Source organism: Cucurbita moschata, unplaced genomic scaffold (genome assembly GCF_002738365.1).
Source record: "Cucurbita moschata cultivar Rifu unplaced genomic scaffold, Cmos_1.0 Cmo_Scf00020, whole genome shotgun sequence".
NCBI lineage: Eukaryota > Viridiplantae > Streptophyta > Magnoliopsida > Cucurbitales > Cucurbitaceae > Cucurbita > Cucurbita moschata.
The window spans coordinates 972,770-996,426 of record NW_019268536.1 but is presented as its reverse complement, the minus strand read 5'-3'; the positions used below and the strand labels follow the sequence as shown (position 1 = coordinate 996,426).

The window sequence follows — 23,657 nt, the reverse complement described above, 5'->3', positions numbered from 1 at the left end:
TTAATTATAAATTTTGTATAGTGTATATAATTTTTTTATTTTTTTAATGATTTAATATAATTAATTTTTAAAATAGATTTATTAAACACAAAATTTAATTTTTTTTAATTTTATAAATATAAAAATACAATTTTACATGATAAATTAATTTGGCTTAAAACTTTATTAAATACTTTTAGAAGGGGAAGGATAAATATGTAATTTACAATTTATTTATTAAATTTCAATTAGGATTTTTTCTTTATGACAAAATATTTTTGATATTATCTATTTAAAATTAGAGATTTTTAAAGTGTTCCATATGATCGATATTATTCAAAATTATTTATTTCCTAACAATAATAAAAAAACACGTGTTTGGAGCATAATTTTTCTTTGAGTTAGATGTTTTAGATAATAAAATTTTATTTAAAAAAAATTAAATAATTGAAAAAAAAAAGATTTGGGAACTTCTGATGTTTGAACAGTAAAAGGAGAAATCGGTAATTCAACGTCCCCCGTGACAAACAGACATTGAACAGCTAGGGGTATTATTGTCTTTTCAGTCAACCTTTTTCGCAGATGAAGGGCAATTCAGTAATTCAACTGTAAGGCACACAAGCCGTGTTGAATATGAAAGGGTCATTCAAGTAATTTCATTTCACCTTCTTTCCTCCCCCAGCATCTATAAAACAGGCTCCTGTGCAGCTTCTTCCGTTCCTACAAGATTTTTTTAAAAAATTCGAAACCGCTCTCTCTTTCGTGAAGATATTTTCAGTTCAATTGTTCATCAATCTGTAAGTAATCTTTCCCCTGTAAATTCGTGTAAGAATAGGTTGGATACTCTGTTCTTTCGATTTTTCAGAACTAACAGAGTTGAATATTAGCGCTCTAATCCCTAATTTTCCCTCCATTTTAGCTGATTATTATAAGCTAATCTAAGGAAATTAGTTGTCTATAAGGATTTTAGAAGCCTGAAACATGCATACTTCTAGTTCTCTGGGAATTTCTACCATGAAACCTTGTAGGATTCTTTTTAGCTTCAAATCCTCCTCGATGTTTGGAACAACCTCATTGGCCAAGGCAAAGTATAGGAGGATCGGTAGATTTTCGAAATTAGAGCCGAGTGGGCGTAAAATAATAGGATCTGTACAGGTTGTTGGTGATTTGAATAGGAGATGCTTTAGTTGTTCTAATTTACATCGGTTGTATAAAGGTAACAGTGGTAGAAATAGGTGTTTGATTGCAAATGTAGCTTCGGATTTTAGAAATCAATCGACATCTGCTGAGCCTCATGTGAAACAGAAGAGCTTTGAGAGAATTTATATTCAAGGAGGGTTTAAGGTTAAGCCATTGGTGATAGAGAGTATTGAGACGGATCTTGTGAAAGATGAAAAAAAGGTGTCTGAGGTTGAGGAACTGAGTGGTTTGAAGGGCTCTAGGGTTGAGAGAGAGGTGTCCAAAATTGAAAAGGAGGCATGGAACTTGCTTCGAGACTCTGTTGTGAACTATTGTGGACATCCTGTTGGAACTGTTGCTGCTAATGATCCATCTGATACTCAGCCACTGAATTACGACCAGGTTTTTGTTCGTGATTTTGTACCGTCGGCCTTGGCCTTCTTGTTAAATGGAGAAGAGGAGATTGTCAAGAATTTTCTCCTTCACACCTTGCAATTACAGGTATAGACTTACATGTTGAGCTTTTTGTTTATCTTGTATATGCATACCTGGTCTCCTTAATTTGATGCAAGTTTTAAGTAAAATTTACTGCTTGTTAGATGCGTCTTCTTTAGCATTAGCATTGTTACAGCCAAAGCCCACCGCTAGCATATATTGTCCTCTTTGGACTTTCCTTTTCAAGCTTCCTTTCAAGATTTTTAAAATGCGCATGTTAGGGAGAGGTTTTCATGCCCTTGTAAGAAATGCTTCGTTCTTTTCTTCAACCGATGTGGGATCTCATAATCCACCCTCCTTGGGGGTCCAGCGTCCTCACTGGCACACTGCCTGTCTGGCTCTGATACCATTTGTAACAGCCCAAGCTCAACGTTAGCAGATATTGTCATGAACATCTCATCATCCTAAAGTGGTGGACTTGGACTGTTACTAGCATGGTATAGTCCGTCTACGCTATATCATGACATCTCATCATCCTGAACTGGAAGCACACTAACATTTTGAGAGACCTTTTTCTTACAAGTCCTAATGATATTTATTAGTACTACAGCTCACATCATCCTTTGAACTGAAATCAACCGTCTTTATTGTTGATTAGAGTTGGGAGAAAACCGTTGACTGTTACAGCCCTGGGCAAGGGTTAATGCCAGCAAGTTTCAAAGTTAGAAGCCAACCTCTCGATGGAAGCGATGGAGCTTTCGAGGAAGTTCTTGATCCTGATTTTGGTGAATCTGCCATTGGTCGTGTTGCACCAGTTGATTCTGGTAACTATAGATTACTGTGCAAACATGCAACTTTACATGTGCCAGAGTTTGAAACTTTGTTACTGTGTATGCTTGCTCACAGGGTTGTGGTGGATTATTTTATTAAGAGCTTATGGAAAGATTACGGGAGACTACACATTGCAGGAACGTATCGATGTACAGACAGGCATAAGACTGATCCTTAATCTCTGCTTGACGAATGGGTTCGATATGTTTCCTACTCTGTTAGTCGGTGATGGCTCGTGCATGATTGATAGACGAATGGGCATTCATGGACACCCACTTGAAATTCAAGTAAGAATACTAATTGATCATCCTTCATAGCATTTGCAGGCAATCCTTCATGGTTACTATATGTATAGTTAAGATCATTTGCAGGCAGTTCCTTACTGTGGTTAATTTCTTTTGCAGGCATTGTTTTATTCGGCCTTACGCTGCTCAAGAGAGATGCTGATTGTCAACGACTCGACGAAGAATTTGGTCGCTGCCCTGAACAATAGGCTGAGTGCACTCTCCTTCCACATCCGGGAATATTTCTGGGTCGATAAGAACAAACTCAACGAAATTTATCGATACAGAACCGAGGAATATTCTACCGATGCAGTGAACAAGTTCAATATATATCCCGAACAAATTCCCGGTTGGCTGGTGGACTGGATTCCTGAGGAGGGTGGCTACCTGATTGGCAATCTACAGCCTGCTCACATGGACTTCAGGTTTTTTACGCTCGGAAATCTTTGGTCCATTGTTTCATCACTCGGGACTCCACAACAGAACGAGGGCATTCTGAACTTGATTGAAGCCAAATGGGATGACCTTGTGGCTAACATGCCTCTCAAGATATGCTTCCCAGCCATGGAACACGAGGAATGGCGCATAATAACTGGAAGCGACCCGAAGAACACGTTAGTCTCTTTAGAATTTTGAAGAACAAAAAAGTAGTCTCATTTGAAATATATCATACTACTCGTAACCTAGCACTGAAAATTATCTCTGCTTTTCTTGTTGGCAGTCCTTGGTCATATCATAATGGAGGATCTTGGCCAACTCTCTTGTGGCAGGTGAGGGACTTGTTCTTATTCAAACTTCTGTTCAGACTTGATTGACCATTCATTATTCTCATTGCTATTTTTTGTGGACATCTTTACAGTTCACACTGGCCTGCATGAAGATGGGGCGGCCAGAGCTAGCAAGGAAAGCCATTGCAGTGGCTGAGAAGAAGCTTTCAGCTGATCGTTGGCCCGAGTACTACGACATGCGCAGTGCAAGCTTAATAGGGAAGCAATCACGACTCTTCCAAACATGGACGATTGCTGGTTTCTTGACATCAAAGTTGCTTCTGGATAACCCAGAGAAGGCGTCTCTATTGTTCTGGGAGGAGGATTACGAGCTTCTTCAAGGCTGCGTTTGTGTACTCGGCAAAGCCAATGGAAACAAGTGCTCTCGCCATCGTCATCGCCAGCATCGAAAACCGAATAATCTCAACCATTAGCCTAACAACTATCTGTAACAGATGAAGTTGTTCGGAGGTGCATTTTTCACCCCTCCGGTGATTCTCTGTATGAAAAAAAATGCAATTTGAGGCTCAGTTTTTGAAGAGTCTGTATTGTTGTATTCATTGGGAGTTAAACGTATGATTCTGAATATCCTTTGGAGTTGATTACTTTTAGGATAAATTTGAGGTTACTATTTATTGATCGGTATTTGGTCAACCATTTAAAAAAAATTGTCTTAAAACATTTTTAGCTATGATTATACGTTATAATCTATTTAATCTTGTATTTTATTTAAATAAAAGGTTTTAAAATGTTTTAAGAATATAATATATATATATTTTAAATTATGGTTTCTTGCATTTTGAATTATTTAGAATTTAATTGCAAAAATAAAAAATAAATTAGCAATAAATAAAGTTTTTTCATTCACTTAAACATCAGCACCAGTGGTCTAGTGGTAGAATAGTACCCTGCCACGGTACAGACCCGGGTTCGATTCCCGGCTGGTGCATTTTTTTATCCAATAATTCAATTTATCGTTTGAACATTTATCTGTCATAATTTTGTTTTAATTGGGGTTTATTGGGCCTCGAACATGCTCTGATGGGAATTGTGTGTTGGCCCACTTCTACCTTTCTTAGTTGTAAACCGTTTTTTAAAATTAAAATGAAAATATTTATTATTTTTAATTAAGTTATTTAGTAGCTTCTTCTTCACGCAAGCTTCTCAGACGGCTATTTATTAACTTCCCTGCTCTTTTCTACATTCGTCACTCCCAAGTTGCTCTGTTTTCTTCATAAATCCATTCGCTCTCTTTCGCTCTCTGTTTGAAGTGCATTAAATTGTAAGTTTGTTCCCTGAAATTTTTTAAGGTTTTCTATTCCTGATTGTAGTCGAAACGGCAATCGAAAGCTGCTACAAACGGTTGATTATCGATTTTTTTGGCTAGGTATACACTTTTCTCATTTGAGGACTTTTCTTGCCTAAATCTCATTGTGGAAGTTTTAGATTGATATCTTGTACTGAACATGTGTAGGTTTTGTTCTTTATTTTGATGCAACATTATACGATGTAAATACCTATGAGATTATGGATCACATCACAGTGCCACATAAATTGAGTTGGTATAGTTACTTATTTCCACCCAGTCTACTATTTAGGTTGAAAGTTTTTAATTGTTTTAGGGTTCTTATGGATCATGTGTCGCCTCGTTCTCGCTTGAATTACAACCTTGTCACTGCAGTAGTCCTAAGAAGGTGAATTTTCTGATACCATTATCCTTATAAATATTGCAACATTTTGTTTCAATTTATGGAGTCGGTCACCGTTTAGAGCAAAGAGAAGGACACTAGAGAAAACAGAAAACTTACAGAAAACCCATAAGTTGTGAACCTACGAGGAATTGAGAACTCCTTAAACGAGATATGGTAAGAGTTGGTTCGTAACCTATAAAGTTTGACACAGACATTAAGCCATTATGGGCACATAGCCTAAATTTAGTGCTACAAGTAGATTTCTTAGTTTTATACTCATCCCATGTTATTCAATTTTTTTTTAGATGGAGTGTAAACCACTCTTGATGGGGAGAGGGTCGTGCAACTGCATGGGGTGCCCTTTAGATCGAGTCTTCCTACATGTCCGTTTATTATGATTTTAAATGCTACTCCTCGAAACTAATATTTTTTTGGTAAAATGTTTTGATTTGACTTGGGCAAAGATATATATATATATATTTTTAAGTGTCTTTATCTATTAGGCTTTAGTGGATGGACACGAGCATGTCTTACACAAATTGAGTAATTACAAGCTATACCCATACTAAAATAAAATTCCTAACATTCAGAATTGGTACTAATATTTCCTTTATGGGAATAATAATTGATGCTAAATACAGAAACATTCAAGCTAAAAATTCAACTATTGCTCGTTTCATTCTAAAAAAAGCTCAACAAAGGGTTAAGATAAAAACTCAATTATTGGTCGTTTCATTCCACAATAAGCTCAGTTTTCCAGGTTACACAATCCTTTTATTTATATTTATAGGCTAAGAAGGAGAACGAGTTCAGCGATGAATGCTAAGCTCATGAAATGTCCATATTTCTAAACTGGCAATAATGGAAGAAACCAACCAAACAAACAATACCTTCCTCCAAGGCATTTGATAACCTAGAACTGGAAGATGGCAGCTCCACTCGATGGCTTGGAAGCAAAGACGTAGAGATCGACGTCGTTATTCTTGATGGTTCCTCGGTCGATCCTCGATTTGTAGAATTTCTCCTGGTGTGAATCAAACGGCCAGAAGTTTTAAACTAAATTCCAACTTTCAACTAGGAAGAAAGACATTCGCTTTTCAGTTATTCCAGTGTCAAAAAACTAACCTTCAGGCTGAGAATGAACTGGGGAACAATGGCCTCTTTTACGAGACCGACCGCACAGCCTCCCCATCCTGCTCCAGTTAGCCTGGCCCCGAGAGCACCGTTGTCTCGGCATATCTTTACGAGTTCCTCCAACTCAGGACAGCTGGGAAAACAAACAATAAGATGGGAATCTGATTGCTATCAAACAATGTTAAGCAACACGAGGCTGCACGGTTTGTCGTGATTGAAATTTTTATGAAAGATATGACTGAGGAGAAGTTTTGCAATTTGTATCACAGATGATTGAAGATGAGATTTGAGAACCTACTAAATTGTGAAACGGTCTGTACCTGCATTCATAAAGAACGCTACAGCTGTAGTGGCTATCATTCATGAGATCACCGAGTTTCTTAAGCTTGTCTTCCTCACTGCCAAAAGAACATTCCTCAACATTAAAAAATGGGAAAAAGAATAACAATTTTCCCTCTACCTTACTGGACGTACGATGTAATCTATAACTGAAGTTTGTATAAATTCACTTTGTTAAGAGAATTAACAAATGAAAATCATGTAAGAGTAATGAAAACATAAAAAGGCTGTTGGATAATTCTACAAGCCATCACTTACCTTAAACTTGACGAAACTGCATCCTTGAAAGCATAGACCCGCCTGGCTTCAGAGTACACGTGGGACGCTCGCTGAAAAAATTGACCAATTTTTTTATTGAGAGAGACAGAGAGAGACAGAGAGAGAACATAGGACCATAGAGATCAATAAGCAAGCCTACACTAGCTAGAGAGAGTTGAAAATAGAGATCAATAGCATGTCTACCCTAGCTTGAAATGGAAGGGTAGAATTAGGAACAGAAGGTAATGTTCGAGGAACACGCAAGTACCACGAATTAAAGAGAAACAAAACATGGTAGCAATCGCAAACATAATATACCTGATACAACTTGAAATGCTTGGCAGCTTTCAAAACATCCAATGAAGTTGGAGAATTGTCTAAAACGGACGGCAGATTGTCCACAGTGATTTGTTCAATTTCTTCAGCTGTATAGGGTTCCTCCTTCAACAGTTCCTTTGACAGAGAGAGACAGAGAAATAAGAATATGCTGAAACTTGATAAAGGAATGAAAGAATGTTCCAAAATGGGAGATTTTGTGAAATCGTGTCCCATGGTCGTCAAATATGAGATTGCACAGTAATATTACAAAATCCCAAAACAAATTAAATAATGATCAAATCATTTCTGAAAATATTTTAGAAGATTGTGTTATAAACCGTAACATCACCAGCATGTATCATCATTACAACAAATATTTGTGTGTTTTGTTTTTCCCTTCAAACAAGAACTGATAACATGTCTGGGTGCAAAAAAAATAAAAAGAAAATACCTTGACTGCAAGAACAGGATCTGAAGAGTTACGTTCCTTAGCAAATGAAAGACACAGCCCTTCCACATCAGATAAAGTCTTCACTTTTTCTATTGCTTCTTTCGGTTTCATCCCAAGCTTTATGCCTAGAACAATCTGAAAAGCATCTGGAATCATTACTTGGATACATTTAAATCAAAAAGTTCAAAATAGACACCAAGTTTAAACCGTCAGCAGAAGGAAAAAGAAGATAATGAATAACTCAATTCCTTAGAAGGAATTTTAAACTAAGATTTATGGCAGCTAGCGTCCTTTATTAACAATAGATGAAAATACATCATACATCATATTAACATTAGAACTTACAGAAGCAAGTCGGCATTCGACAACTCTGTTATTATAATTTGTGGCAGCAGTGACTGCTTTCTGTGATTCGGCTAGAGAATGGGCTATAACAAAAATCCCACCAGAAGGAAGTTGCACATCAGTAGCGCGAATAGGGTTGAAATCGATCAGTTCTGCAAAACCAGATTTGGCCATAACAGAGATTGCCTGCAAGGATAATTGGATAGCGTTTACAATCATTGGAAACTATTTGAAGCTAGAAAGAAACTCTCATATTGACCATGACATAGAATTGAAATGAAGCCACAGATCAACTTTCTAAACAATCGAACAAATAGATTTATTCACACTAGTATTTCAATTAAGCGATTGTAGTGATTATCTATCTGTGGCCTTTGCAATAAAATAATATCAAACAAAACCCACCAATAGCACAAGCCGTTTAATGAGGAAAACGATGGGCCTGCTTGGCCGATCGTTCAGTTTGAATAATTGTTCCTAAGGACTGTGATTAGGTGGCTTGAATATTAAGGTTATTATATAACTATTAAGAAACACACGATTTTCAAAAGAAGAACAACTTCAAGTATTCTCCTAGACAAATTATTCACAAGTCACGAGTATAATTAAAGAAAAAAGGGAAAAACATAGATAAGAGTTAGCTGAACATGTGTTCCTCTCTCTTTTTCCAAAAAAATAGATAATAGTTTTAAAGAACTTTTTCACAACCCTTTATTGCTCTGTTCTCCATGTTAAGTCTATTAATTGCAAAGTAAAGAAAAAATACCTGATCCATTCCACCAGATTGTGTACCAATGTGTCGTTCACATTCACAGGTAAGTTGGGCAATTTCTTTCTGTACCACAAGGGAATTTTTGTAAGATTCCTTAGATTCAATCTGACTAAAAATCAAATAATTGAGCTTCATTGATGTGGCAACAACCAACTTTACCAAATCAACTCCAGTTAAATCACACTATACAAGCGTACCAAGTAGCATCTGGTAAGTAGTAGATGACTAGATGGACAAATTCTGGTTCATTTAACTAAAAAAGACAATGAGAATGCAATCATGTTCAGCCAGTGGACCCAAAATTTTATAATAATGCTTACTACAGTGCTATAGATTTAGCTCATTGTCCCCAACAATTCACTTCAAAAGTTCATGAATTAAGCCATCAAGTCACTTCACTGGCATTGGATCTGGAATGTTGAACTAAAAAGAAAAAATAAATAAATAAAAGAACACAATGCAAGCTTCTGAAGGTTCAAATTCCAATGACTTATAACAAGCAAACAAGGTACCTCCTATGATCTGTGGACCAAATCTGAGATACTAATAACAACCATTGGGGAGTATCAAGGTCTACCAGAAAATATGAATTGGGACTTAGGATACCATAGAACAATTTACAAACTCAATATATGTAAATCATCAAGTCAAAATCCAAGTCAGTCTTAGACCCAGTAGCGTACACTCATACAGTAATCAGAGCATGAGGGTAAGGTGTTACACCTTGGGAAAGTTGGCACCAAGAACAGCCATTATTGCAATGGTAGAAGAGCAAACAAATGCAGCAGAGCTTGATAATCCAGATCCTGAATGAAAAGAATAATTCTCATATTACTTTATCACGTCACAAATTTTTGCTGCAACAAAATATTGAGCTAATGACTTCAGTTGTTTTTACTAAAAATCTCTACCCTCCATGCAAACTTCTAAACTGCAGTAACTAACAGACATCATTGTCCGTTTGAATGAAAAAGTACACAAAACAAAAACCTGTAGGTACTGTTCCATCAACAAGAACGTCAAGTCCAACTGGCACACCAACATCTTGTCCTTTTGACTTTGCAAATTCGTAATAGCCTTTGTACCTGAAAGGCAAAGACCTTCAGATTCTGCCGGATATGTGATTGACCCTTAAATTTTGTGTAGATCATACACATCCTATGCTAAGATCATTACATTTTTAACATTATAATTTGGTCATGCTGGTTTAGCTTAAAGTTCATCACTGTCCTGAAAGTATTGGTTAGGATAAAAGTAAAACCTAAGAACATAAATATCATGCATTCATATCATCTAAAAACAAGTTGCATACATAATGATAACAACATCCCATTAAAATAATTATACAAAATGAAATCAGAAAATAAATAATGCATACTCACCCACAGAGGAAATAGTGTCCCCATTTGTGATTCTTCAAGTCAACTTCCTGTAAAATGAACAAGAGAAATTATAAACACAGCTGAAGTTGGGAATATTTTGTAGTTGCAACTTGTTAGAATGATAGCGTTATAATTTTTCTTTTTCAGAAAGGGCATTTATACAAATAGTATGATATAAAAATGTATTTTCCAAATTTAGCTAGAAGTTCAGAATTGTTGAAATTATGTTCATCTAATACTAACATAATTTCAAACATAATCTAAAATAAAACACCATAAAAAAAGTCAAATTAAAAAATTTGGAATCTGTAACGTTTTTAGAAGTACATATTGAGTTTATACAATTAGTAAAACTTCTGAAAAAAAAAAAAAGAAAAAAGAGCCTTCTGGCCAACACATTTACAGATCGACAATTGCAACGCCGAGCATAAATTTTCTATATGAATGCTACGTTATAAGAATGCAAGATGCCGGAGGAAAAGTAGGACGACGAGTGGTTAGCAGATCGAAACGATGTCGAGTGAATTTTACAAACCAATTTAGCTCATACCTGATCAGGATCAGCAGGATAAGTACATAGTGAGTATTTATCATTAACATTAGCAATTTTGAGAAGATGATTCGCCTCTCCGGCGTCGTGCTTCCGTATTGCCACGATCGTATCTTGCCGAATCGCCATCGGCAACACCGAATATCCTTCATAGTCAATGTGCTCTCCGATCAAGTTCACTCTCCCTACACTCCGCCGTTTCAACCAAAAAAAGAGGTTAGAACCAGAATCAAATCAAAACAGTATCATCAAAACGAAGAACAAACATTACAGAGAAACCGAACAAAGCTGGGAAACAGAAAAATACCTGGAGAACGAGCAAAGACATCGGGAGGATGGCCGAACACTTGGAGAAACTTGGCCTTGAGATGATCAAATCGAAGCCGAGCATCCTCGAGCTGAGATCCATCGCCGTAAACCGGTTCAAGAGAAGAGAAAGTAGGGATCGGAAGGTCCTCGTGTTTCGCCATTACTCTCCTTCTTCTTCCTCCTTTCTGGGCAGAAATCACACAAATTCGCCCTCAACAACAGGTACAAATTCAGATGAAAATGGCAGAGAAAGATCAGTATACGATTTATGACAACAAATGAAGATTCAAACTGATAAAAGCTTTTCCACTCTCGAATCGCACTAAATTTTCGGCTTACCCTCAAATAAATCGATACCAAAGAGCGAGTTAGTTGAGAACGAAATATTCAATAAATATTCAGAGCAAAAGCCTAATGTATTTTATTTGATGGACACAACGCACGAGAAAGTCACGTGCGGATGAGACCAAAATGCCACGTCAGCTGAGATTAAAAATAAGACTATTTCTTCTTATCTATTTCTGCCCTTGGTTTTGTTTTGTCGTTATGTGATTTTCTTCAGATTAAATAATACTTAATTTTGTTTTTATACAAATATTTACTAAAATTTTTATAAATTGTGATTAAAAAATTATGAAAGGATTAATTAATACAAATATCTCTAAATTCTAAAATAATAATAATAGTTAATTTAATTAAAATTTCAAGAATTTTAATAATATCTGTAAATTTTCAAATTAAAAGCTTCCTATGGAAGGTAAAAACTTTTTATTATTTATATTAATTATATTTTAAAAATCATTATTATTTTTTATACTAATTGTACTTTTTAACTTTTTGAAAAAATTAAAGAGTATTAATAAAAAATAAATTAATATTTATGGGTATTTTTTTATATAAACTACTAATAGTTTTCTTTCAAAATATTTTTAAAAAAAATTAGAAAATTTAAAGGTATTATTAAAAAATTTAAAAGGATAAAAATATTTTTTAGACAAATTATAATGTCTAGGAGTATTTTTTATTAATACCTATTTAGACTTTTAAAATTATAAAATTTAGAGATAATTTTTATAATTTAACATTCATTTTTTAAAAAATAATATAGAAATAAAAAATAAAAAATTATAAGTGACGTAATTCAATTTAATTTTTTTATATAAATGGTAAATAATAGGATTTTTAAAAGTTTTAATTTTAGTTTATTTATTTTATTGGCGACAGAGACACGAGGAATCGAATTATTATTATTATAAAAGGCTGTTCGCTTGGGTCCAAAAGTACCTGCGTCAGAGAAAGCTCAAAAAGTCAAGTTGGCAAAAGAATCCAATTTTCTTTTCATATTTTTTACCTTTTTTTAAATGCCCAACTTTTCAAAAATGGTCCTTAATTTTTATATTTCTTTTTAAATATAAATGCCCCAAACTTTAGTGGTAATTAATACAAATATTTTTTAAAATATTTTTAAAATTTTGAGAATATTTTTTAAATATATTCATAATTTTCATTAAGAATATTCCTCAATTTTTTTTTAAATTTAAAAGATATTATTAAAATATATAAAAATCTGTTGAATGATATTTTTATTAATTTAGTTTATATATATATTTATTGTAAATTAAATAATTTTGGTAAATTTGGTAATTAATACACAAATTAATTATCAAATATTTATTTTTGGTATTCACTAAAAATATTTTTAAATTATTTTTTTAAGATAAAGATTCAAATTTCTAAATATGCTAATTTAATCCATTTTAGAAATTTGTTATTATATTTGTTGGGTAGTAATTTTAAATTGTCTTGGATAATTAATTTTTAAGATTATTTGGATAATTTTTAATTACAATTTTTCCATTCACTTTTCTTCAAAATATATTTTCTTTTATTTTTAATTTTATTTTAAATATAAAAACGAGTTAATGTATTGATTCTGTACATTTATATATTATTTATACATAATTATATAAAAATAATAATTATGTTTGCTGTTGAGAGTAATTAAATTAAAACTAAGTGAATATGTAATTTATTAGATAAAACTATATTATTGAGAATTTGTTCAACACTAAATTAATTTATAATATAGTATTATAAGCATATGCTTTTTATAAAAAAAAATAAGTATATTGCTTGAAATTATGGTACATTATTCTCATACACTAATGTTGCAAAACAAAGACCATAACGTATTCTATAAAGTTATTCTCGAGCATCTGGATGTCGAGTGCTCGGTTTCTCTCTCTTGTCTTGTTTTTCGTATTAACTTATGACCTAACAAATCAATCAATTTATACAACACGATGACCTCAAAAAGTAACAATTTTATGGTAATTTTGAGGTTACATATACCTAATTTTCTATTGATTTTCACGTTTTTTTAGGTTAAATTTTAAATGTTATCTAAATACGAGCATGGGATATGAATGGAAACCATGATCCCGATTCTTATTGTTAACCTTATCTTTTCATTTTTGCTTTTGACAAAAGGGAGAGGAATGGGCAAAAATGTAATTGTACGTTTAGTTCTATGATATGTAGGGGTGAGACATCTACAGGTTATGTTCCACATATATCTCACAACATCGTCACTTTTCTCTCCGATATTTTATTTCTACAAAATACCCAGTGTAACAGCCCAAGCCCATTGTTAGTCTCTTTGGGTTTTCCTTTTTGGGCTTCCCTCAAGGTTTTTAAAATGTGTCTGCGTCTAGGGAGAGGTTTTCACGCCCTCGTAAAGAATGTTTTGTTTCCCAGTTTAACCAATGTGGGATCTCACAGTTCACTCCCTTTGGGGCCTAGCGTCCTCACTAGCACTTGTTCATCTCTCTAATCGATGTGGGATCTCACAATCCACCCCCCCAGCATGTGAGAGTCTCTCACATTGGTTAGGAAGGAGAACGAAACACTCTTTATAAGGGTGTTGAAACCTTTCCCTAGCAGACGAGTTTTAAAGCCTTGAGGGAAAGCCCGAAAGGGAAAGCCCAAAGAGAAGAATATTTGCTAGCGGTAGGCTTGGGCCGTTACAAATGGTATCAGAGCCAGACACCGGACTATGTGCCAGAAAGGAGGTTGTTCCCCAAAGGGGGTAGACACGAGACGGTGTGGCAGTAAGGACGCTGGGCCCCAAAGGGGGTGTGAATTTGGCAGGGGATCACATATCGATTGGAGAAAGGAAAAAGTGCCAGCGAGGACGCTGAGCCCTGAAGGGGGGTGGATTGTGAGAGTCCCACATTGGTTGGGGAGGAGAATGAAACACCATTTATAAAGATTTGGAAACCTTTCCCTAGCAGACGTGTTTTTAAAGCTTTGAGAGGAAGCCCGAAAGGGAAAACCCAAAGATGACAATATCTGCCAACGGTGGGCTACTAATTACAAATGGTATTAGAGCCAGACACCAGACTATGTGCCAACAAGGAGGCTATTCTCCGAAGGAGGTAGACACGAGATAGTGTGCCAGTAAGAACGCTAGGTCGCAAAGAGGGGTGGATTTGGCGGGAGTCCCACATCGATTGGAGAAAGGAAAGAGTGCCAGCGAGAACACTGGGCCCCGAAGGGGGGTAGATTGTGAGAGTCCCACATTGGTTGGGGAGGAAAACGAAACACTCTTTGGCTTTTAAAGCCTTGAGAGGAAGCCTGGGCCCCGAGGGGGGTAGATTGTGAGAGTCCCACATTGGTTGGGGAGGAAAACGAAACACTCTTTGGCTTTTAAAGCCTTGAGAGGAAGCCTGGGCCCCGAGGGGGGTAGATTGTGAGAGTCCCACATTGGTTAGGGAGGAAAACGAAACACTCTTTGGCTTTTAAAGCCTTGAGAGGAAGCCTGGGCCCCGAGGGGGGTAGATTGTGAGAGTCCCACATTGGTTAGGGAGGAAAACGAAACACTCTTTGGCTTTTAAAGCCTTGAGAGGAAGCCTGGGCCCCGAGGGGGGTAGATTGTGAGAGTCCCACATTGGTTAGGGAGGAAAACGAAACACTCTTTGGCTTTTAAAGCCTTGAGAGGAAGCCTGGGCCCCGAGGGGGGTAGATTGTGAGAGTCCCACATTGGTTAGGGAGGAAAACGAAACACTCTTTGGCTTTTAAAGCCTTGAGAGGAAGCCTGAAAGGAAAAGCCCAAAGAGGACAATATCTGCTACCGATGGGCGTGGACCGTTACACAGCCCCGAAGGGGGTAGATTGTGAGAGTCCCACGTTGGTTGGGGAGGAAAACGAAACACTCTTTGGCTTTTAAAGCCTTGAGAGGAAGCTTGAAAGAGAAAGCCCAAAGAGGACAATATCTGCTACCGATGGGCGTGGGTCGTTACACAGCGTTCTCACTAGCACACCGCCCAGTGTCTAGCTCTGATACCATTTATAACTGCAAAACTGAGCTGAAAGGAACAAAGCTTTAATTAGTTGAACGATGCTCATCGTAAACATTATGAATATTTAACATTTACTCATTCCAAATTAAGTATAGAACACGTCGTTTCCATGCTTCTAATTACGTTTATTTACATGCTTATCCAAACATAACACTTTATCTTCATTATGCTTATTATGTTTCACATTAGGTAGGTTGTTCCCCACAATGGCATCCAATTCCGTAACCTAAAATTGTGCACTCAAGACTAACCCCATGTTCATATTTGGTGCACAAATCAACTCACATGGCTAACCTTTCTCGTCAAGGACATGGCCAAAACTCCAACCTCCCATGCTTGCTTGCACAGACAGCATGGAACATTGTCGTTTGAAAATGTCTTTCCATGGTCAAATTCCTCACCTTTCCGAGTCAAATTCAATTCTGCCAACCTCATCCTAACAAGCATTCCAACCAAACTGTCTTTCTCGATCTTCCTTAATTTCCGCAAATTTTTTAGCAAAAAACTAGGATAAATACAAACCAAATTAAGCAAAACCAAGACACAGCTCATCAAATTGCCCATTGGTTGGTTTTTGTAATTTACACCTCACCTTGGCTTAAATCACACCACTTGCCTTATCAAGCCATATATATATATATATACGATTTTTAGGTTCGGTCGTGATTTAACGTGTCGGGACAAGGTATAAACTTTTAACGTAATTATCGATTTTGAAATTTTTTGAAGAGGGTTAGTAAAAAAACGTGAAATTTTTTTACTTTAAGATATCGAAAAGGGAAAATTGTTCGTTCGAGTGTTGTTTTTCGTTCAGTGTCATATAATAATCCATTTGTTCGGTGTTTTCGTCCGAGTTTCATGCATAATGGTTCGGTTTTTTAATATGGGAATGAAAAGACAAACCCTAATCCTAGGTTATAAGAGATGGAACATGAAGAATATTGAGGTAAAATGACAAGATCATATAGTAAACAACTTGGTTTTTTTTTGGCTAAGATTAGTTACAAAGGAATAATGACTCATAGATAAAACACAGCTAAGACTAATATAATCCATCTTTAAAAACCAAAATCAGCTCAAAAAACGATGCAAAATGGTTGAAAACGTACCAAAAAGAGAGAATAATTCATCCATTTTCTTCATCTTTTGGTTCCTTCCTCATTTGCAATGGCACCAAGTCCTGTAGAAGCCCATGGTCTCGGAGCACGGAAGCTTGAGACGACGGTGGCGGTGGCGGTGGAGGCGGGAAGGAAGAAGGAGGACGAGGGTTCGTTGACAACGAGTTGATTGTTAGAAATGGCGGTGGAGGGCTATACATGAAGGGTTGGGGAGTGTTGGGTTGGAATAAAAGTCCAGTGGTGGTAGTAATGTCGAGATTGGATCCGGGTATGACTCTGATACTACCTCGTGGCATTATCGGACTTTGATGGGTGTGTTGGCCTTCGTAAGTTGTAACGACGGTCGAATGGTCGTTGGACAATCGCTCCACTCTCTTTTTCACACCACACCCTACCGTAGTACAACGGTAATAGCTTCTGTTTTATCAGTATAACGTTATCACCTCATGATTAAGAGTGAACAATATCATATCATTACGAAAATATGAAGAAGACAAACCTAGGGTACGGACTGTTCTTCACGGCTTTTTGACCGTACTTTCGCCACCGATACCCATCATCAAGATGATCGATATCACTCTTCGTCATGAAAGCAAATCTCGGCTCTCTTTGCTTCTTTTGGTTCTTCTTTTTTGGCTTCAACCTAAAATCAAATATTTAAATAAAAAAACATAAAATTAAAAATTTTAATTAAAAAAAAAAACCACCAAACTCAAAATTACACCTTCAAATAAAAAAAAAAACCATAATATATATATATATATATAAACTTAGATCTAAGGAGGAAAATATAAACTAAAATAATTTAAAAATGAAAATAAAAAATTTAAAAAATGGGAAAAATAATAATCTCTTACACATTAGAAGAAGAAGGCTTCTCGGTGTTGTTCTTGTCAACTTCATCAATGGCGGCAGCGTCATTGGAGTAAGAAGAAACAGAGGAAGAATTAGGAGTGGGCGGAGCATTGACAACCTCCGACGACTCCGGCACGGTGGAGGCCGGTGAGGAAAGCAGCGGCGCCGTCGTAGAAACCAAATCAAACAAGGAAGATAAAGGATTGTAAAAATCAATTCCACTCCCCAATAAGTCAAAGGAATTAGAAGAACCAAAGCTAGTCGCCGGGAAGTCATCGGAAAACCCCACCGGAGAGTATTTTCCGGCAGAATTCTCAGACCCCATCATTGTGTCTTCAAGCTTCTTGTCCATTTTGATCGATCGGAAAAAAAAAATTAACACATAACAATATATTCTTTGTAGAGAGAGAGTGTGATTTTGGGATTTGGAGAACAGCTTGGGGTGTAAGTTTTCCCACCTAGGATAATGACCGACACGTGGCGGTAAACGATGGGCATAGAAACAAGAGTGACTGGATCGGTGTTCGCAATAAATGACAGAGGACTGGCGAAAAGGGAGACTTCTGAAACGCGGAGTTTTGACCGGTTAACCGGTTCCAGTGTAAACTAGATTCTTAATGGCGGTGTACACGTAGGCAAAAAAAGTGTTTTTTAAAAATATAAATATATAAAAATTGTGGATTTAATTTGGTTTAATTTAAAAATTGTTTTAGAGTTTCTTAAAAAATAGCTTTTATTTATTACTTTTAAAAAAAATATAATTTTCAATTTATTATAAACACTAAAAATCATATTTAATGTAACACTATGCACATAAATCATTAAATCCATTAAATAAATAAATAAAATTTAATTGAAAATAAATGGAAAATATCAAAATATTAATTTTATTTTCACAAAATAAATAAATAAACGGGGGCATTTTAGGGAGAGAGACAGTTTGGCACGTGCGGTTCTATCTATGTTGGTGTTTCTTTCCGTGCCACTTGAAAAATAAAATGTTTAAAAAATAATAAATAACGATAATGAATATATTTGGTAATCAATTAAAATATGTTAAATTAGATGGTCCTGTTACAAAGAAGTGGGCCTTTGCCTAAAAATCATGGCCCACAACTTTACAACTAGGCTTTAGTGCTGTGAAATTACATTTATACCCCCATCAATAAGAATTTAATATATTAATAAATAAATAAATCTTTAGACTTTTTTGGTCACTAGATTCTTATATTTATTTTTGAAAAATAATTATAATAATATTTCCGATAATTTTAAATATAGAAAAATGTAAATAAGCATTCATTATATCAATGTATAGGAAGTAATTAGTTGGGGTTTCTATAAATATATAGGAAAAATATGATTATTTTTTATTTTTTAAAAATGATATGAATCACATTTTCTTAAAAAAGAAAAAATTTACATTTTATTTTATTTAATTATATTTTAGTCCTTCAACTTTTAAAATATTAATTTTGAACATTCCATTAATCTCTGCGATTAAAAAAAATCTGGCACGAATTGTTTAAATTTAAGATTTTAATTGATATAATCTAATAAAATTTAGGAATATAAATTATTTATATTTTTATAAAGATGAATATTATTTAAAACTATGTAGTGTTGCAACATATATAATGGGTTAGTTAGTTGAGTAGTTAGTTCCTTTCTGAATTAAACTCTTGGGAGAGAGACAGAGATTTTTAATAATTAATATATAATTAATATATTGGAACCTAACCCGTTGACCTAATCAATTTTCAGAAATGTGTTTAATTAATTAATTAATAATAATAAAAATAATATTATTATTATTATATAAAATAAATAAATAAGCAGCGATAATTGCGGCATTTGGAAGCTATCCAAATAAATAATATAATAAATAATAAACCACCAATTTTTCTTTTTTTTATATAATAATTCAATCATCAATTTCAAGACCCAAATTTCAAAATTCATTTCAGTAGAAAAATATTATTTTTTTTATTTGAGGGTCAAAGTCAACAAAATTAATTATATATAGTTGAGTGGGTTCGAATTAATCGTAGAAATAAAATAATTTTAAAACATTTAAGCGGCGGTGCTTAAAAGAAAAACGCGTATAGGGACATCAAAACGACGCCGTCTAATAATGACAAAAAACGACAAGTAGGAGAGAGAGACGACGGTGAATGTGAAGACGACATATCGTTTTCCTTCTCCCAATCCTTTAAGCTCTTACTTTATTAAATTTTTTAATTTTGAATTTTTAAAATTATCTAAAAAAAAAATTTCAGTTTCATGAATATAAGTCTTTGACTTTAAACAAAATGTCAAAGCTAACTGAATCAAGAACTATACCATTTAGTTCGACTTGGTCAACACATAAGATACTATAGGAGGCTTAAGTGAACAGTGAAACACTAAGAAACTCGTAAAAAATGATTAACTCTCTATCACGGCTACCCGTTACTTTTTAAGAACAGTTGCATATGTGCTAACTTAAAACTGCATAAATCTCGCTCTTTGCACGATGATAGCAGATCGAGCAATCCCCACTTAGAATGACATGTCAACGATGAACTCGTTAGTTAACATAGATATCTATCGAGGGTCCATCTCATTTCAATGTCATCCTATTTTTATAACAAATCCACGACCCTATAAGATTCCCCGTCATGTAAAGGATGACCAACTTCCTAATCCTGCACGTAGAAAATTATTATCAAGATAAAACTTTATAGATTCCGATATAGTTCGGTGCATAATAACAAATAAACAAGTTCCAACCAGTACATGATTTGGATTTGACCAAACATGAATTAAAATTGATTTTTTAAATAAATAAATAAATTGGGAAGACTTGGTCAACATTTAATAAATTTGAATTGTTATAATAAAAATATTTGATTATTCATAATAATTAAAAGAAGGGGAAGAATGAGTCAAAACTAAGCTACAATTAATATGACACATACGGTCCAATTTATATTTTTATAATATGGTATAGAAAAATACAAACCCGTGACATTATAAATTAAATTGGATTCCAACCATTCAACCTAAGTCAATTATAAACTATGATATTAATTGATTATTATATGTTATATTATATTATATTATTATATTATAATATTCAAATATTTCCTCATTGAGATTGGAGAGTGTCAACATGGAGTAGGTAGCTATGCATTTTCTATGGATGATACTAATAGCATGTTGGGTTGTCTAGAAAATATAGTGTTTTTCATAAATGTTTTTTTTTTTTTTTTAAAAAAAAGGGTTTTTATATGGAAGTCGAACTAGCTATCGAGACAAACAACTGGGAGGAGAATGAAGACTAGCGATCGAGACTGGTGATTGGTGGCTAGCGGCTAAGATCAGAGACTAGCTTTAGTTCTGATGACTAACAACCGGTTACTGACTATTAGGATTGGGGCTAACTGTGATGTCCCACATTGGTTGGGGAGAAGAACAAACTACTGTTTATAAGGGTGTGGAAACCTTCCCCTAGGAGACGATTTTTAAAGCCTTGAGGGGAAGCTTGAAAGGGAAAGTCCAAAGAGGACAATATTTGCTAGCGGTGGATCTGGACCGTTACAAATGGTATTAGAGCCCGACACCAGACGATGTGTCAGCCTTCTCGCTGTTTCCCGAAGGGGGATAGACACGAGGTGATGTGCCAGTAAGGACGCTGGGCCCCAAAGAGGGGTGAATTTGGGGGCGGTCCCACATCGATTGGAGGAAGGAAAGAATGCCAGCGAGGACGCTGGGCCCCGAAGGAGGGTGGATTGTGATGTCCCACATTGGTTGGAGAGGAAGAAATGCCTTTTAAAACCTTAAGGGGAAGCCTGAAAGAGAAAGCACAAAAAGGACAATATCTGCTAGCGGTGGATCTAGACCGTTACACTAACAACCACTGAACATCGTTAAAGTGGTCAATTGTATCGGCCCTCAACCTCGATCGTCGGTGGTGGGTGGTGCTTAGTAGTAGTTCGTTGGTTGGTGGTCGCCATTGATCAGTAATACTTGATCACGATCTCAATTACTGGTCCTAGTCTCTGGCCACTGATCCAGTCATCGAACTGATTGTTGGTCACTAGTACCCAATCCTAGTCGTAGGTTAATCATTTGAGATTTGTGTCTATTTGATCAGTGACTAATAAAATTATAAATTTAATTAAAAAAATGAAAATAAAATTTTAGAAAAACTAAATTCTCAAATATTTATTTGACAAAAATAAATAAATAAATAAATAATTGAGGGTTTGAAAAGGAGTATTGAAATTGAAGGGTGTGAAGGCCATGTGACAAAGAAAAGGAGGCTGAAACTGAATTTGCCATTTAATTCACAAACATCATCTTCTTCACAAGGTCAATGACTAAAATACCCCTCTTTTATTTATTAGGGTACTCATCTCGACATTACTATAATATTGTTTATATCATATCTATATTTATACCTTTCTTATTTTTAAGTAAAATTATTTATCAATATAATTTAATAGATAAAATACTAATTATCGGAAGATGAATAATCATTTATTTTTATTGCGGTTAAATTAAAAAAATAAATTAAATTACATTTTTAACCTTCGTACTTTTAAATATTAGGGTTAGTTTATTTTTCTCACTTTATATTAAATATTTATAATATTACATTGAATTTCATTTACGTTTTACAGATGAAAACTTTTAAAAAGTGTAGAGTTGAAATTTAATTATGTTAAAGTATAAGGATATATATAAAATTATTTAAAACTATTTTTTTTTAAAAAAATTAAAGAAAGAGTTCTTTTTCTATCCAAAAGTGTTAATATAAAGTGTGGAATTACAAGAATATCCAATGAACACTTTTGTAAGTTTCTTCCGTCTTCTTTAGCTTTAGCATTTTTTTTGTCTTTTATTTTATTTTATTATTATTTTTTCTTTTCCTTTTTTTTTTTTAAATAAAAATAAAGAAATATGAATTCAAAAGCTTTTCCTTTTCTTACATAATCTAAAAAGTTGCTTCTTTCCAAAGAAAAAAAAACTAAAAATAGGTAAAAATAGAGAAATAAAAGTCTTTGAATTTGAAGACTATAGACATCGCCTAGGGAAGAATTGCTTAGACGGGGCTTATTTAGGTCGTGTTATAAACACCCTGGCTAAACCTAGTGATGGCTGAGGTAAAATTTTAGCTTCCGACTCTCGATTAATTGAATCCCGTCACTTGAATATTGCTCAATTAGTTAAGATTTATATTCTCAACTAAGAGCCTAAAGATTCAAATATCGTGTTGAGTTCAATATGTATTATGTATGTATGTATGTATGTCACATAAAGATTGGAAGATAAGTCCTCTCGAAGGAAGGAAAAATGATATGAACCAAAACATCTCAATCTTCTAATATGAACTTCGAAGACAATGAGAAGAATGTTGTTCATTTGAAAATTATAAGGAAGCAAGACCAAAAAATCGAATTCCTCACAAAACCGTAACATTAATATTATATGGCTCATTTCATCTTAATACAACAGGTAATCATAGCCTAACGCTTTTGTTCAAGAAGATTGAACCATAAGTTTAATTTAACGTTTATTTAATTTCTAAATTTTGAACATTTTTATCTGAATTGTGATTTCGACCAAAATGTAAGAAGTTTGAATTTAACCCGATCCCCCAAATTTGGCAACTTTAACAGAAAATAGCATAAAGATAAAAAGGAAACAAAAAGGAAACAGGAAAAAGGGGAAAAAACAGACAATTAGACAACATTGAAAGATCCATAAAAAGGATCTCATTCATTGCTTCTGAAACTGAAAATATACCACCGTCCCAAAAAAAGAAAAGAAAATATATATATATATATATAGATATAATTAGAACATTAATAGGATTTAAAAATAAACACAAAACTATTATAATTGTAGCACAGTAAAATTGTAACACAACCAGAAATACAACTTTTCCTAGTTTTTAAAACAAGAACCTAATAGAAACATATTTGAGACTCATTCTCCCAAGTCTTCTCACCCCCATCACAATTACAAACTACTCGAAATCAGAAAGTTACGAAGTCACTAAACCGAGTAACTCACCCGCACCCGAGACGCCTGTCATCCCAAAAACTACAGCAGCAGAATCTAACAAATGTAACAGAACAAGCAAGGCACAAAAAGCTTCCTAATATATAACAAACCTCATCCTAGATATAGGCATTACTTTTCTTCTACGATGGTTTTGCTTTCTTTTGTTATGGGGAGTATGCCTGAAAGTGTAGGTGAGATCAGAGCCCTCAAATGAAAAGGTTCTTGTTTTTTTTTTTTTTTTTTTT

At 34.4% G+C, this 23,657-nt stretch overlaps 3 protein-coding genes, 1 long non-coding RNA gene and 1 other non-coding gene across 5 annotated transcripts; 3 read left to right on the top strand and 2 right to left on the bottom strand.

Annotated features, from left to right (window-relative positions):
- The first annotated feature begins 695 nt into the window (after positions 1–695).
- Positions 696–4,120, top strand: LOC111457912 (alkaline/neutral invertase A, mitochondrial-like). The gene is made up of 6 exons (XM_023100360.1): positions 696–1,659; positions 2,252–2,417; positions 2,500–2,711; positions 2,829–3,322; positions 3,430–3,478; positions 3,568–4,120. Exons 1-6 carry the CDS (start codon positions 961–963, stop codon positions 3,907–3,909), a joined length of 1,962 nt encoding a protein of 653 aa, XP_022956128.1. The 5' UTR covers positions 696–960; the 3' UTR covers positions 3,910–4,120.
- Positions 4,121–4,353: 233 nt separating this feature from the next.
- TRNAG-GCC lies at positions 4,354–4,424 on the top strand. The gene has a single exon. It is a non-coding gene; the product is annotated as a tRNA-Gly (tRNA).
- Positions 4,425–4,692: 268 nt separating this feature from the next.
- On the top strand, positions 4,693–5,251 carry LOC111457890. The gene is made up of 2 exons (XR_002713021.1): positions 4,693–4,757; positions 4,863–5,251. It is a non-coding gene; the product is annotated as an uncharacterized LOC111457890 (long non-coding RNA).
- Positions 5,252–5,869: 618 nt separating this feature from the next.
- Positions 5,870–11,413, bottom strand: LOC111457755 (galactokinase-like). Its single transcript, XM_023100144.1, has 13 exons — positions 11,023–11,413; positions 10,716–10,900; positions 10,166–10,212; positions 9,774–9,868; positions 9,507–9,589; positions 8,778–8,846; positions 8,012–8,197; positions 7,667–7,801; positions 7,216–7,350; positions 6,898–6,968; positions 6,621–6,698; positions 6,292–6,433; positions 5,870–6,190 (listed from the first exon to the last, which is right to left on the bottom strand). The coding sequence occupies exons 1-13, from the start codon at positions 11,183–11,185 to the stop codon at positions 6,080–6,082; spliced, it is 1,500 nt and encodes a 499-aa protein (XP_022955912.1). The 5' UTR covers positions 11,186–11,413; the 3' UTR covers positions 5,870–6,079.
- A 4,952-nt stretch (positions 11,414–16,365) lies between these two features.
- LOC111457825 (probable WRKY transcription factor 48) lies at positions 16,366–17,723 on the bottom strand. The gene is made up of 3 exons (XM_023100224.1): positions 17,361–17,723; positions 17,003–17,146; positions 16,366–16,920 (listed from the first exon to the last, which is right to left on the bottom strand). Exons 1-3 carry the CDS (start codon positions 17,708–17,710, stop codon positions 16,512–16,514), a joined length of 903 nt encoding a protein of 300 aa, XP_022955992.1. The 5' UTR covers positions 17,711–17,723; the 3' UTR covers positions 16,366–16,511.
- Positions 17,724–23,657: the final 5,934 nt, after the last annotated feature.